General features: G+C 44.0%; 1 protein-coding gene across 3 annotated transcripts in view; it reads left to right on the forward strand.

Moving 5' to 3' along the window:
- LOC146796342 (mitogen-activated protein kinase kinase kinase 3-like) overlaps positions 1 to 12,398 on the forward strand; it is a 436,047-nt gene that overhangs the window by 390,393 nt on the left and 33,256 nt on the right. For all 3 annotated transcript variants that reach the window (XM_085628867.1, XM_085628866.1, XM_085628865.1), the window contains exon 14: positions 9,144 to 9,275. In XM_085628867.1, the coding sequence (XP_085484993.1) occupies positions 9,144 to 9,275 (132 nt within the window). The remainder of the gene's footprint in view (positions 1 to 9,143; positions 9,276 to 12,398) is intronic.

The following is a 12,398-nucleotide window of genomic DNA, read 5'->3' on the forward strand; positions in this document are numbered from 1 at the left end:
TTGATTTGATTGAATTCAGATGGGACGGGATGGCGTGAGCGTGCTCAAATGCAGTTTCTGGCTGTGTGGTTGTAGGTGTCAAATATGATGTGGATATCAAAAGTAATCTGGAGTGTTTTTAGTAAGGATAAGTATATCTTGTAGGGGTTGGTCTTGGGAGGTTGGTGGAAGTTTGATGAATCTGAGGTCAGTATTTGATTGGTTTGTGTTGGCCGCTTTGTGTTTGTTTTGATTGTGGCATTAAGAATAGGATGGAATTAGTGGTCTTTTCAGTCAAGTGCAGCGCTCATGAGTGCCTGTAGTGGGGTAATAAATATAAGTTTGTTGGACTTGGTGACTGTGCGTTCAGGGCAGTGTTGCTTGCGGCCAAAGGTTGCGAATACCTTATAGAAACATTCTTTCATTGTTTTGTTGCTCCATCTCCTTTATCAGTAGTCTTATCACTGTGATAAGAGCAGCTCAGGAGTTTTTCCATCCTGTTGCTGGTGTTCCATTTATAGATGCAGTATTTGCTTTTTGAAGTCATTGAAAATAAGAGTTAACGTTAAAAAAAATGTTGGTAGAAATTCCAGTGCCAAGAGGAAAAGTAATCAGTCACATGAGGTCATTGGTACTTTAAAAAGAACATCAGTGGCCTTTATTTGTCAGATCTATTAAAGAAATTGCTTGTCACTGCACTAATGAAAGTAAGTTGTGTATTCTGTTACAACTCCTTGTATAGTGCCAGCAAATTGAGTACAACTGGTAACTGGATCTGGTTTTACTTGGAAAGGGATAGAATCAGTAATATCAGTCTAGGGGCTGCTGGACTAGATCAGTGAAAGGTTTTCAGGATAACCGGACAAATGAATTCTATCTGGAGACATGAAGTCTGATTAGCAAAGAAAATCCATAAATCTACAGCTGTATAAACTCACACATCCATGCACAACTATGTATTTACGAGTTTTGGAAGTTCACCTACTTTCCTAGCATTACACCCAGAAAGCTGCGTTAGCAGCCGTACTACTGGGAACGTCATATAACATTTAACATTTGCTATTTCCACAATACAGAGTTCTATGCACCATACAACTCTCCTCAACACAACTTGTATAGTGTGGCTAATCACCGGTGAGGGTGTCCAGGCACTGATAATCCGGCTGTGGAGGTGGGCCACAGTTAAAGAGTTAAACAGCCAAATCTTGAGTGTCTTCCTGAATTCAAGCAGAGGTTGAGGTCGGGAGGTGAAGGGGGTGGTTGTTCCAGGACTTGACCGCAAGGTGGGAGAAGGAACGGCTTCCACTGTAGCTTCGACGTATATGTGGGGTGTAAGCAAGATGAAGGGAGACGGAGTGCAGGTGTCTGGAGGGTTGGAGGTAGTTCAGTCCTGGATTGATGTATGCTGGTCCTTGGTTATGCAGGGCTTTGTAAGTGTAGATCAGCAACTTGAAATGACATCTCTTCTGAATTGGGAGCCAGCGGAGCTTACTTGGGTGGGGGGTGATGTGGGTCCGCTTGGGGGTCGAGGATGATTTTGGCCGCCGAGTTCTGTATGATCTGTAGTCTGTTCAGTAGGTGTGAGGTAATGCCTGCGTTGCCGTAGCCCATCCGGCTGGTGACTAGGGCTTGTGTGACGGTGCACCTGGTGTTGACTGGGAGGCATTTGATTTGAAAATCTTGCATCGCATGCGGAAGCAGGCGGAGGAGACTTTGTTGATCTGGTTTTTCATATGAGCTTGCTTTCCAGTATGATGGCGAGGTTGTGGGCATGATCTGGTGGCATAGGTGTGAGGGTCCTACTTCGGAAGGCTACCAGGAGTCGTCCCACGGGGTGGAGTTGTTCTGGAAGATCAGTACTTCTGTTTTTTCAGTGTTCAGTTTCAGGCAGTTATCTTTGATCCAGTCGTCAATGTTCGTCAGACACCTGTGGAAGTTGGCCCTGTGGTGGAGGGTTTTTCTGATAGTGAGAGGATAAGCTGGGTGTCATCAGCATAGGATATGATGTTGAGTCCATGAGATCTGATGATGTTGGCCAGGGGGGTTATGTAAGTGTTGAACAGGGTGGGGCTAAGGGATGAGCCTTGAGGGACGTTGTAGGTGATGCTCTTGTGTTAGGAGGTGAAGGGTGGTGAAGGGAGGAAGGAGGATTCTCTGGATTCTTCCAGTGAGGAAGGAGGCAATCCATTTGAGGGCATCTCCTTGAATTCCAGTGTGGTGGAACCTGTTGATTAGGATGAGGTGAGATATGGTGTCAAACACTGCTGATAGGTCGAGGCGGATCAAAGGTGCAGGTGCTCCTTGATCAAGGAGGGCTCTGATGTCGCCTGTGGCCGCGATGAGGGAGGTTTCGGTGCTGTGGTTGATGCAGAATTCTGATTCGTAGATGGTCAGCAGATTGTTGTTCTCAAGGTGTTCAGTGATTTGGTGGTTGATTACTTTTTTGAGGGAAAGGAGAGCAGAGAGATGGGACGTTAGTTTTTGAGTTTGCTTGGGTTTGACTTCAGCATGATTCCGAGGGTGCTCCTGAGTGGACGGAGTTCATGATGGTGGTGGTACATTGTGTGGTGAACTGGTCCCAGGTGGTTAGCAGGAGTTCGGGGTTAGTATTCATGGAAGAGATGAGGCGGAGTATGTCAACAGCAGTGGGTTGGGGCTCGAAGTTTTTGTAGATGTTGGAAATCTTGTCTTGGAAGAAGTCCACCAGCGTGTTACAGAGTTCCTGGGAGGGTTGATGATGTTTTCTGAGGCTGAGGGGTTGGAAATCTCTCTGATGATGTTAAATAGTTATTTGCTGCGGTTGGAACTGGCCTCAGTGCGGTTGGCAAGGGTGCTCCTTTTCAGAAGTTGGTGGTATTGGTTGAGCGAAGTTTTAAAGGTGGTTCTAACTGTGGCGTTTCTGCTGGTGCGCCATCTTCTTTTTAGTTGCGTACTGTTGCGTTTGGTGGTTCTTAGTTCTGTGGTGTACCAGCTGGCCTGTTTGGGGGGTCTTTCCAGTTTGGTGGGTTTGACTCAGTCAGCTCAATCGGTGGTCCAGGTGGAGAAGTTTATGATGGCCTGTTCTAAGTTGGTTGAGGTGTCCGGGGGGAGGAGATGAGGGTGTCGGTCCATGCAACTCTGAAATGGGAAAGGGAGTCCCACTGCGCTAATTCAATTTTCTTTTAATCCTTGTTTTCTCCGTGGTGAAAACATGTTTCCTCCTTGATAATCGCCTTTCCCTATACCCTCACGAAGTCTTGGGTATGACATTCCCCATGCCACCCTTGAATGGGATTTACTCCAGCCCTTTGTCAGAGCAAATCTCTGACTATTTCCAGAGTGGTGAAGTAGCAGACTTAACCTCATCCATGCTCATGAGTCACAGTGGAGCTGTGCTCATGATGAGCTGGGCTCGTCATAACGGCTGCGCGTCCACCCACGCGCGATTGATTCCCCACCTGTGCGGGTGAATTAATGAGTGGGCGGAGTCGTGAAGAGCCCAGCTCATCATGAGCACAGCTTCACTGTGACTCATGTCGAGCTGGGCTCGTCACGAGCACCGCGGCCCCACCCTGCCCCCGCGCCGTGGGGGAATTACCCCCGCAGCGAAGGGGTTAACAAACTTCAAAGTTTGTAGGCATTCGTAAACTACTGCGGTATCTCACACCTTGGTCCGCCTCAGTTCTTAATTTGTAAAAAAAATAAGTGCCAGGGCCCTCGACACAAGGCAACTGCAGTTTGTGACACCAATTGCCCTTGCCACTACTGTCAATGATAGTACCAACATAACTGCTAACAATCACATTGCTTCAAGTGTGACACTTCAGACTATTCTATACCCCCAAAGATATAAGAATGGCTTGGGCGGCAGGTATTAGTAATTTTTAAGTTATATTGCACCAATAAACAACTGTTCTTGTCATTATCTCTAAATAAGATATATAGCGCCACTATGTGGCAGACTGTCAAAAGCCCCGGTGCTGACAATTAAGTGCCGGTGGTTGGCACCGGAAACCACCAGCTCAAATTAAGCACTGGTCCGCCTACTTCCCACCCCTTGCTTGGGGTATACTACTGTGTAGTTGTATGCAGTCATGGCATACAATTATGCTGAAGTAAAAACATTTATGCCTGCTAGATATTTTTCTGTAGATGCCTGAAAGCCATGAAATGGAGTCATTATCAACTATAAACGTATGTTTACTGGTAAAAGTTAAGCCAGATGTCATATGTCTGTATTTTTTATTATGAGAAGTTATGACAAAGGCAGTAGCCCTGGCTAATTTATTGTGAAAATCATTTGTTAAATCTAATAGACCTCTAACAGTGGATTATTATCAAAATACTTTACAGGCTCTAGGCAGGCATTTTATTCTATGTAATCTCACAGATTACCATTGTAAGCAAGGGTCATAGTGTTATCCCCCCACTCTGTCAAAGCCGGGGATTAGATGAGTTCCACTGTGAGGAGTCTTGATAGGTCCTATTGGGAGAGGTTATATATTGTTTTGCCAACTTAATTTCGTGCATGCAATTTTATAAATGTATACATGATGGTTGACTGCTTATGTGCACTTCAGTGGGCCTGCGTTGGTTATAGTGCAAGTCATTTGTAAAGGTCATTTCCTCAGGTGTGATCTGTTTATAATGAAAATGATGACAAAACAAGTCAGTCTGAAGTTTTGAGAAAAGCATGTGTTTAAGGTAATAGGCTGTTAAGAGTGGATTGTTATTAGACAGTGCTAAAGCCTGTATGCAGGAATTTTGTTACACAGAATCTCGCAGATCACTGTAGTAGTCAAGGGTATTGATGTCGGTGACCCACCCGAACAATCCACGGGGGCAGAAGAAGTGCTCTATGGTAATTCTTAGGAGGGATGCTGTGCAGGAAATGTTGATTATTATATGATGTGGTTGCACAACTTCATGTAATAATGACACAAAACTGTATTCGGTCCAGTCAGGTTCATTTGAAAAACCTTAGCTTGGTCCTGGGTAGCTGTGAATAAGAGCAATCAGGCTTTATCAAAGGAACAGGTGTAAAGCATTAAGAAGTACTAAAACAGCTGACTAAGAAGAAAATTAAAAACAATAAAAATACAACACCAATTTATATAAATAGCTTGTATCTTTATCTTTAAATAGACACCTCAGTGATAAAAATCAACAAGAGGGTTCTAGAGATATGAATTTTCAAATGAAGAATAAATCGCTGCTTTTCACTAAATTCATTAAATGCTTGTAAGGTACCAGAACTTGTGGTTTAGGGTTAGCCACAACAAGTAACTTGAAAACAGCTATCAGGGCACTTTTGGGGGGACCAACTCAGATAGGGTGCCAGTCACAGGGACCTGTCAGGTCCAGGGGGACAGTTACCTGTCAGCTTAAGAGGTCTTCAGTCCATTTCTGAGTCCTATGGGTGAACTGCAGTAGCTTTCAATGGTGTGGCCCTGCTGCAAAGGATACAGGATGCTGAAGCTGCTCAGCCGGGGTAAGGGGTCTTCGTTTAGCCACCCCTTGGCGCTCAACAAAGAGGAAGGTGGCGAGTTTGGTCTCAGGTGTTGATGTTCCCCAAAGTTTGGGTGAAGTCCGGCACAAAACCAGTTGCCACTGATCTACTGGTCTCCTGTTACTGCAAAACCAGCAGTTTCCCCGTAAATTGGAATAACTCCCTTGCTGGGTGACCAAACTGCATTCCGATGACTTTCCTGGTTCCGGCAGGCTCAGGTGCAACTTTTGAGGGTCTGGACTTGGTCTCCCAGGCTGCACTTCGGTATCCAGTGGCTATCAGTCTTCTGGGCGATGGTCTCTTAAAGGATGCAGGCTTATCAGCTTTGTTAGCCCTGTGGCTGTAACAGGGAGTCAAAAAATATCAGTCGTGAGGGAGAAGCTCTGGAAAATAATCATCCCACTCGGCTTCCCAAATTTAACCAACTAAAATCAAAGAGTGTGAAAACACAATTTCACATAGGAGGATCTCAAAACATGGATTCTTGTGATACCCTCAACAGTTATGTTCGGTCAGTGACATGTTATCTCGCCAACATACTAGTAACTGTTAGCTTCATCATCTGGTCTGTCCTCCACCAGGAGGATTTGTCTCTCGCACATGGGACGTTTTGGGATCTGTGACATCAAAACTGTGTTTAAAATTACGTACTGCCCCTTAGAAGTAAGATTTTATTAAATATAAAAAATTGAGGTAGTGGTATGGTTAAAAGAAAGATAGATGTGTATGGGAAAGAGTTAGATAACCTGCACATGTATATAAAACATATCTTCAACTTGTTTCAGCCAGCTTGTGTGACCACTGACCGAACATAACTGTTGAGGGTCCCACAAGAATTCATGTTTTGAGATCCTCCAATGTGACATTGTGTTTTCCCGCTCTTTTTGATTTTCGTTGTAACAGGGAGTCAGCCAACTGACTCTTGGTATCCCCTTCTTTCTACTGGGCTCGTGAGCAGTTTTTCAATGAGCGCGGCACCACAGACACAGTTCTTTCTTTGCTAGTCTAAGGTGCAGCTGGTGCAGTCCAGTCTTTGGGGAAGCCTCTCTTTGCTGGGTCGAGGGAAATTCAGGGCAGTCCTTCTTCAGTCCTCTCTCCAGTACAAACCTAAGCAGATTTCTGGGTACCAGGGGCACCACTTTTATGCCCTCTACAAGCCTAACCGATGTGGGGACTGACTAGCCAATGGGCTTCCAGGTCCCCTCCCGCCTGTGAGGACTTTCTGTGAAGTTGGGCATCGAGCTAGTCTAGACTGCACAATTCTGCCCACTCCCAACATGGAAGAGCCTTTCTCTCGGTGTGTGTGGAGCTCCATAACCCAACACAGAGGTGCAACTATCTGGGGGACTACACTCCTCTTGAAAAACTGTCTTGGCAACGATTTTCACCTCTCTGCCTGAGATGCCAGTCTGTCTTCTAAAACAAATGAGCATCCCCTTCCATGTCTGACTACCATTTGCCCTTCAAAAGCCGGATCCCCTTTACAGCTTGCCTTTTGGGCTCAAACCCTCACTGGCCATCTTGCCAGGAGGAGGTCACATTCTTCTCTCAGCTGGTACTTTGTTTGTCTTCCTGAGAGTCTTTCTCACCTCTTCCCCGAAGGACAACAGGCTGTCTCAAGGACAGCAACCTGTGTGCAACCGTAAAGGGCTACTAGAAACTTTGACCAACAGAATGACAACTTTCTAAAGTTGCCATTTGTAGAAAAGTTACATTAAATTCGACTTTAGCAACACGTCTGGTTTAATGCAGCAATTTCTTGGCGACTTCCAATAAGCCAGACGACCATTATAGAACACTGTTGTCCATAGTGTATCATTGTCTTACCCTTCTAAGATGGCCAACACGTTGGTTCTAAATGCGATCACCATGCTGAAACTAAAAGAGAATATGTACTATACCCATTCAAGACAGACACATGCTGCTAAGTTTAATTTTGTTACTGCAAGCATATTCCAGCCATGTGTACATGTCAGCATGTTTTCTTTTCTCTACTAATATTCTTTCGTTTTATCTTGCAAATAGTGTTATGTTTGTGTTTAATTGTGGCAGTGTCAGCGGGTGAATGCAAAAATGAATCAGTGAATGGTTGAATGGATGCATGAGTGCAAAGACGAGTGATAGAGTGCATTTATAATGACGTATTGAGTGCATAAACCCATCAGTGCAATAAAAATAACTTTAATTCATAAGCCAGACCTCTTGGCATTGCAGTGCTTGTTCAGTTTGTACTGAGGCCCTACAAATGAAGGTTTGCTTTGCAGAAATCTGAGACTGGCATGAAGAAAGATTTCCACCCCTGTGGCTCATCGATTGCATGTTTTATATTGACAGTTTCAACCTGACAGTCATGCTGTACTATTTTTATTAATTAGAGCCACTTTTCGTGCATTTATCTGTATTGAATTTAGAGGCACTGACTGGGTCTTCTATGCAATATTGGTCATCCTTTCCTGCACATGTTTATCTCCTTTTATGGCACGCAGAACTGGCATGCCCCGGCCCCATGAAAGGAATGTCATCAGCCTTCATTATCAGCCTATCATTTAGGCTACAGGCATACTCATTCCTTCTGTATCGTAAGTCCAGGAAGTGTTGCACAGTTCTGTCCCTTTTAGGCATGTGCATGGTGCTGGAGACACTTTCTTTTTACCTGGTTCTCTCGGTCTAACTACTGTCTAGATTTAAATAGCATCCCTTCCCAGTAAGGCATTAGTGGGTGTCCAGCTGCCCTTGACTTTCTCTTTTAAAATTATTTTGTAAACTTCTGTGTTTTACATAGTTCTGTCGTATAGAAACATAGTACAGTCCAGAGTCCAACCGTGGGGACCACAGGTTGCAGAATAATGGAGAAGCAGTGGAGCTTAGATGGTGGCTTGGCTCATAAATATGCATGAGTGTTTAGCTGGTTTCAGTTTGCTGTCCTAATTTCAAGGGAAGACCGGGCTTGGCAGTTTGGGCTGGACTGTTCCCATGAGGAACAGGGTCAACACTGATTTGCATATGGCTTGGTCTGAACTGGGTTGGCGAAGTGAGCTACAGAATGATGATGGGTTCAACCCAGATCTGTGACTGGGGATGAGTGTCAGAAAAGTTTCAGCACTCCGTCCATCATCTCCTTGTGTTTGCTTTGTTCGCCCTAAGTTGGCATGGTATGGCCAGACTAGGGTCCCTTGCTCACTTTGCCACTGGAATCAAGTTAGCCTGGCTAATGAGGGGTGTTACCCCGAAACCGGTCCTAGGATGCTTGTTTCCGGTCCAGGGAAGACCTGGCTTGGCAGTTCGGGCTAGACTGTTCCCATGAGGAACAGGGCCAAGACTGATTAGCATATGGCTTGGTCTAGGGTGGCGAAGTGAGCTAAAGAACGATGATGGATTCAACCCAGATCTGTGACTGGGGGTGGGTGTCTGAAATGTTTCAGCACTCAATCATCTCCTTGTGTTTGCTTTGTCCAGCTTTCACACCACATTTATAATTTAGTGGACAAGGTGTGCTAGGAATGTATATAGTGAATCTTAAGCAATACTGTATTCACCCCTTTCTGCAGATTTAGGTTTAGAGTACTACACACACAACTATCTGTGTGGTTGTAAGCAGAGAGGATTCTTACACATGTTTCTTAGGTTAGCATTTGCTTGCAGTCTGTTCACTGCTATCTTTTTTGGTTGATTCCAGGAAGTAAATGCTTTAGAATGTGAGATCCAGCTGCTGAAGACACTTCGCCACGAGAGGATAGTTCAGTACTACGGCTGTCTACGGGATGCGTCGGAAAGAAAACTCTCCATCTTTGTTGAGTACATGCCTGGGGTAAGTTGGGAAGTGTGCATGTACTTACAAACCTGCCATTTGTGTGTACCCCATAAATGTTCCGCTTATTTCCCTGTGTCACCAGCATGTAGCATAAAAGTGTGTCCATGCCCTCTGTAAGGTTTGCGAATGCATGAGAGCATTGTGTTGGCAGTCGGGCAAGGTATCGAAGGAGACCTTCATTGATATGCACCGATATTTTATTAAATGAAGGCACATATTGTAGAGAAAATATAAAATCTATTTGAGTACCAACTTCCACCTTCATTGTGCAAAGGATACAATAATAACTATAGCAGTGTCTTATTTTATGTGAAATTCTCTCATCACTCCATGTTGGCGAACGACCTTTACAACGCGGTCATTACACCGCGATACATTTACATCGGGGGTCATTACAACGTAAGTTGTAACAACGACTTGCGCTGGATGGCGCTCTACACTAAGGAATAGTATGATTTACTATTCCAACACCTTCCCTACTGTTACACACACACTGGAGTTGGAATAGTAAGTCATACTATTCCTAAGTCCAACGCCCCTAGCGCAAGTCGTTGTAACGACTTGCGTTGTAATAACCGCGATGTAACGTGCCGCGATCTAAACGATCACGTTGTAACGTCACATATTCCTCCATGTTGGGCCTCTTATATCAATAGTAATAGAGTGGGGACCTTTGTTAAGCAAACCTTGATCCATCACTTAGAGAGCTCGAGGCAATGCCATCACCAAAGCTTTGTCCCCTCCACAGTCAATGTTGTAAGCTGCTAATTGAGGAGGTAACAGTCTCACAGTGTGCACTGGTAGACCACAGCATGGTGGTAGTTACATGCAGTATGTTAGAGGGACTAAGGATTCCCTTGGATTCCAAAGCCGCTGTGGTGCATGTTTAATAATGCATGGAAAGCGGGGCAGGGGCGTAAAATTAGCAAGTCCATAGTACTGGGATACAGCAGTCTTAAGGGTTACTCTCCGCATGGCTGTCAGTAAACCTATCAACTGAAAAGCCCTGTTAAAATATTTTATTAAACACGAAGCCACTAAAAAGTGTCTGCCACAGGTGTTGGAATATCGCTCCTTTCTTGTGCAGCACCACTTCCCTGCTCTCTTCACCCAGTGGCCCTTCACTGTCACCTCCCTCCATGTTTGGTCACACCCAAGGGAGGGAAGAGGAGGAGTGGTTTAAAACTGACTCAGGGTGAAGTCAAAGTGAAGCACACTCCTGACTCTCAACTACCCAGCGTATTTGTGGGGCAGCCTTCGATTTCATGTGGTGCGGCAAAAGGGTTTATTGTGTTCAAATGGTTTGCACCTCAAAAATTGTCAAACGCAGGGAGGAAATGGGCAGGCTGGGCGGGTCAGAGGTTCTTATCCATCAAATTATAAAAATATTCTCCCAGAAAATGCGGTCATACTTTTTCTTTCAATGACTATTCTTATCTCACAACATTCTTTGAATCTTCGTAAAAGGAGAGCTTCCGTATACTGCTTGCCACAAACTACTTCCCCATTCTTTGGTTCCCCACGGTGTGGAAACTGGGACTTTTTTAACAGGGCCTTCCTCGAACTAGAATGGCTTTTCCACAATTACCGCCCGGTGTATAGGCCAACCTCCAACTTCAGTTACCTGCTGCAGATTTCATCCACTCAATCCCCGCTACATGAAGGGGTTAGTTTGCATTTTGACTGACACACCTGACAACCTGATGGATTGTCCAATCGATAGTGGTCCAATACCAGAGGCAGAAAAAGATGATATATTCTTTTTTTTTTATTTATTTTTTTTTTAAAAGATTTTATTGTGCATAAAAAGGGTTACAAACACGGGCCTACAACCACCAGGGCCGGCCGCTAGTAGTCGAAGTGTTCCAGCATATCAGAAAACAATGACTGGCCCACAGGGGCTCCGCACTATCACAGTAGATCAGACTGCACATAAGGGAAATCAGAATACACACTTTTAGAATAAATAACAACAAAAAAGAAAGATACAAAAATACAACAAACAAGGCGAAACGACTTATGGAGGGCGGCGAACACCAGCCGGGGGAGTCAACACCCAACCACCCGAGGGCGGTCAAAATGATATCATATTCTTGACTATCACATGATCTGGCGTATTGAGGAGTTCTAGAAAAAAAAAAAGTTGGCACCCAGCAACATTTCCAGACACAGTCATGGCCCCAATGTTTCCACTATCACTTGACATGAAAAGGAGACTCATCGAAAGCTTATTTCGGTTATTTATTAAGTTTATGTAGGTAGGACTATGAGCGGTGAAGTGCATTTCTGAAGTTTTATTTCATGCTGCCCTCCTCTAAATCAGGGCTCTGGTCTCTTTAAAAGATATAGATCTTAGCAGACATTGATTTTATCCAGTGTGATTACAATGACATACTGTACCTGAGGTGTAATCCCTCTACCACCTTCTACTCTTAACTTTGACTGCTCCTTGTTATTGTGAAAGTCTACAAAGGGAGAGACTTGGTTCTCAAGTTGGAATGAAACAGTCCTGGAACAAAAAAACACCATAAATACACCTCATTCTGCTCAATTACCACCTACTGCCCGAAAGGCAGTGAAAAGACATCACAGTCTCCTTCCCTTATCTGCAAGATTTAGGAGCACTTAAAAACAGGCTGAATTAAGGTGCTGAGTGCTATAAAAAGACCCTAAAAGACCCTCATAATGTGGTCAATTCACTGTTTTTTTCTTCTGCAAATTTTACATGGAACTGCGTAAGAGATTCATTTTGCCCCTGATGCACAAATTTCATTTTAAACAATGTCGTGTAGCAAAGTTTTTCTTACAATCTCTGCCTAATCCTATGGTTTCTCTCTCAGTCGCGTCTTTTTTAATTCAATCATGGAAGATTAGGCGGCTGCATAATACTAGCGAATGAATTTTAAACTGTTTTTATTAAATTGTGTCCTAATTGTGAATGCTATTATTCTGATCTTATTATTTTTAAACTGATATGTATATAATTGTTGTTCTTGCATTGATGTCTTAATTTGCTTTCATCTGTACTTTTATGATCTGATATTATAAGTATTGAATAAAGTAAATTGACTGACTGACTGATTAGGAGTCTATCATGTTTTCATGACTAACTGGGAACAG

The sequence above is a fragment of the Triturus cristatus genome, chromosome 10, assembly GCF_964204655.1.
Source record: "Triturus cristatus chromosome 10, aTriCri1.1, whole genome shotgun sequence".
NCBI classification, from domain to species: domain Eukaryota; kingdom Metazoa; phylum Chordata; class Amphibia; order Caudata; family Salamandridae; genus Triturus; species Triturus cristatus.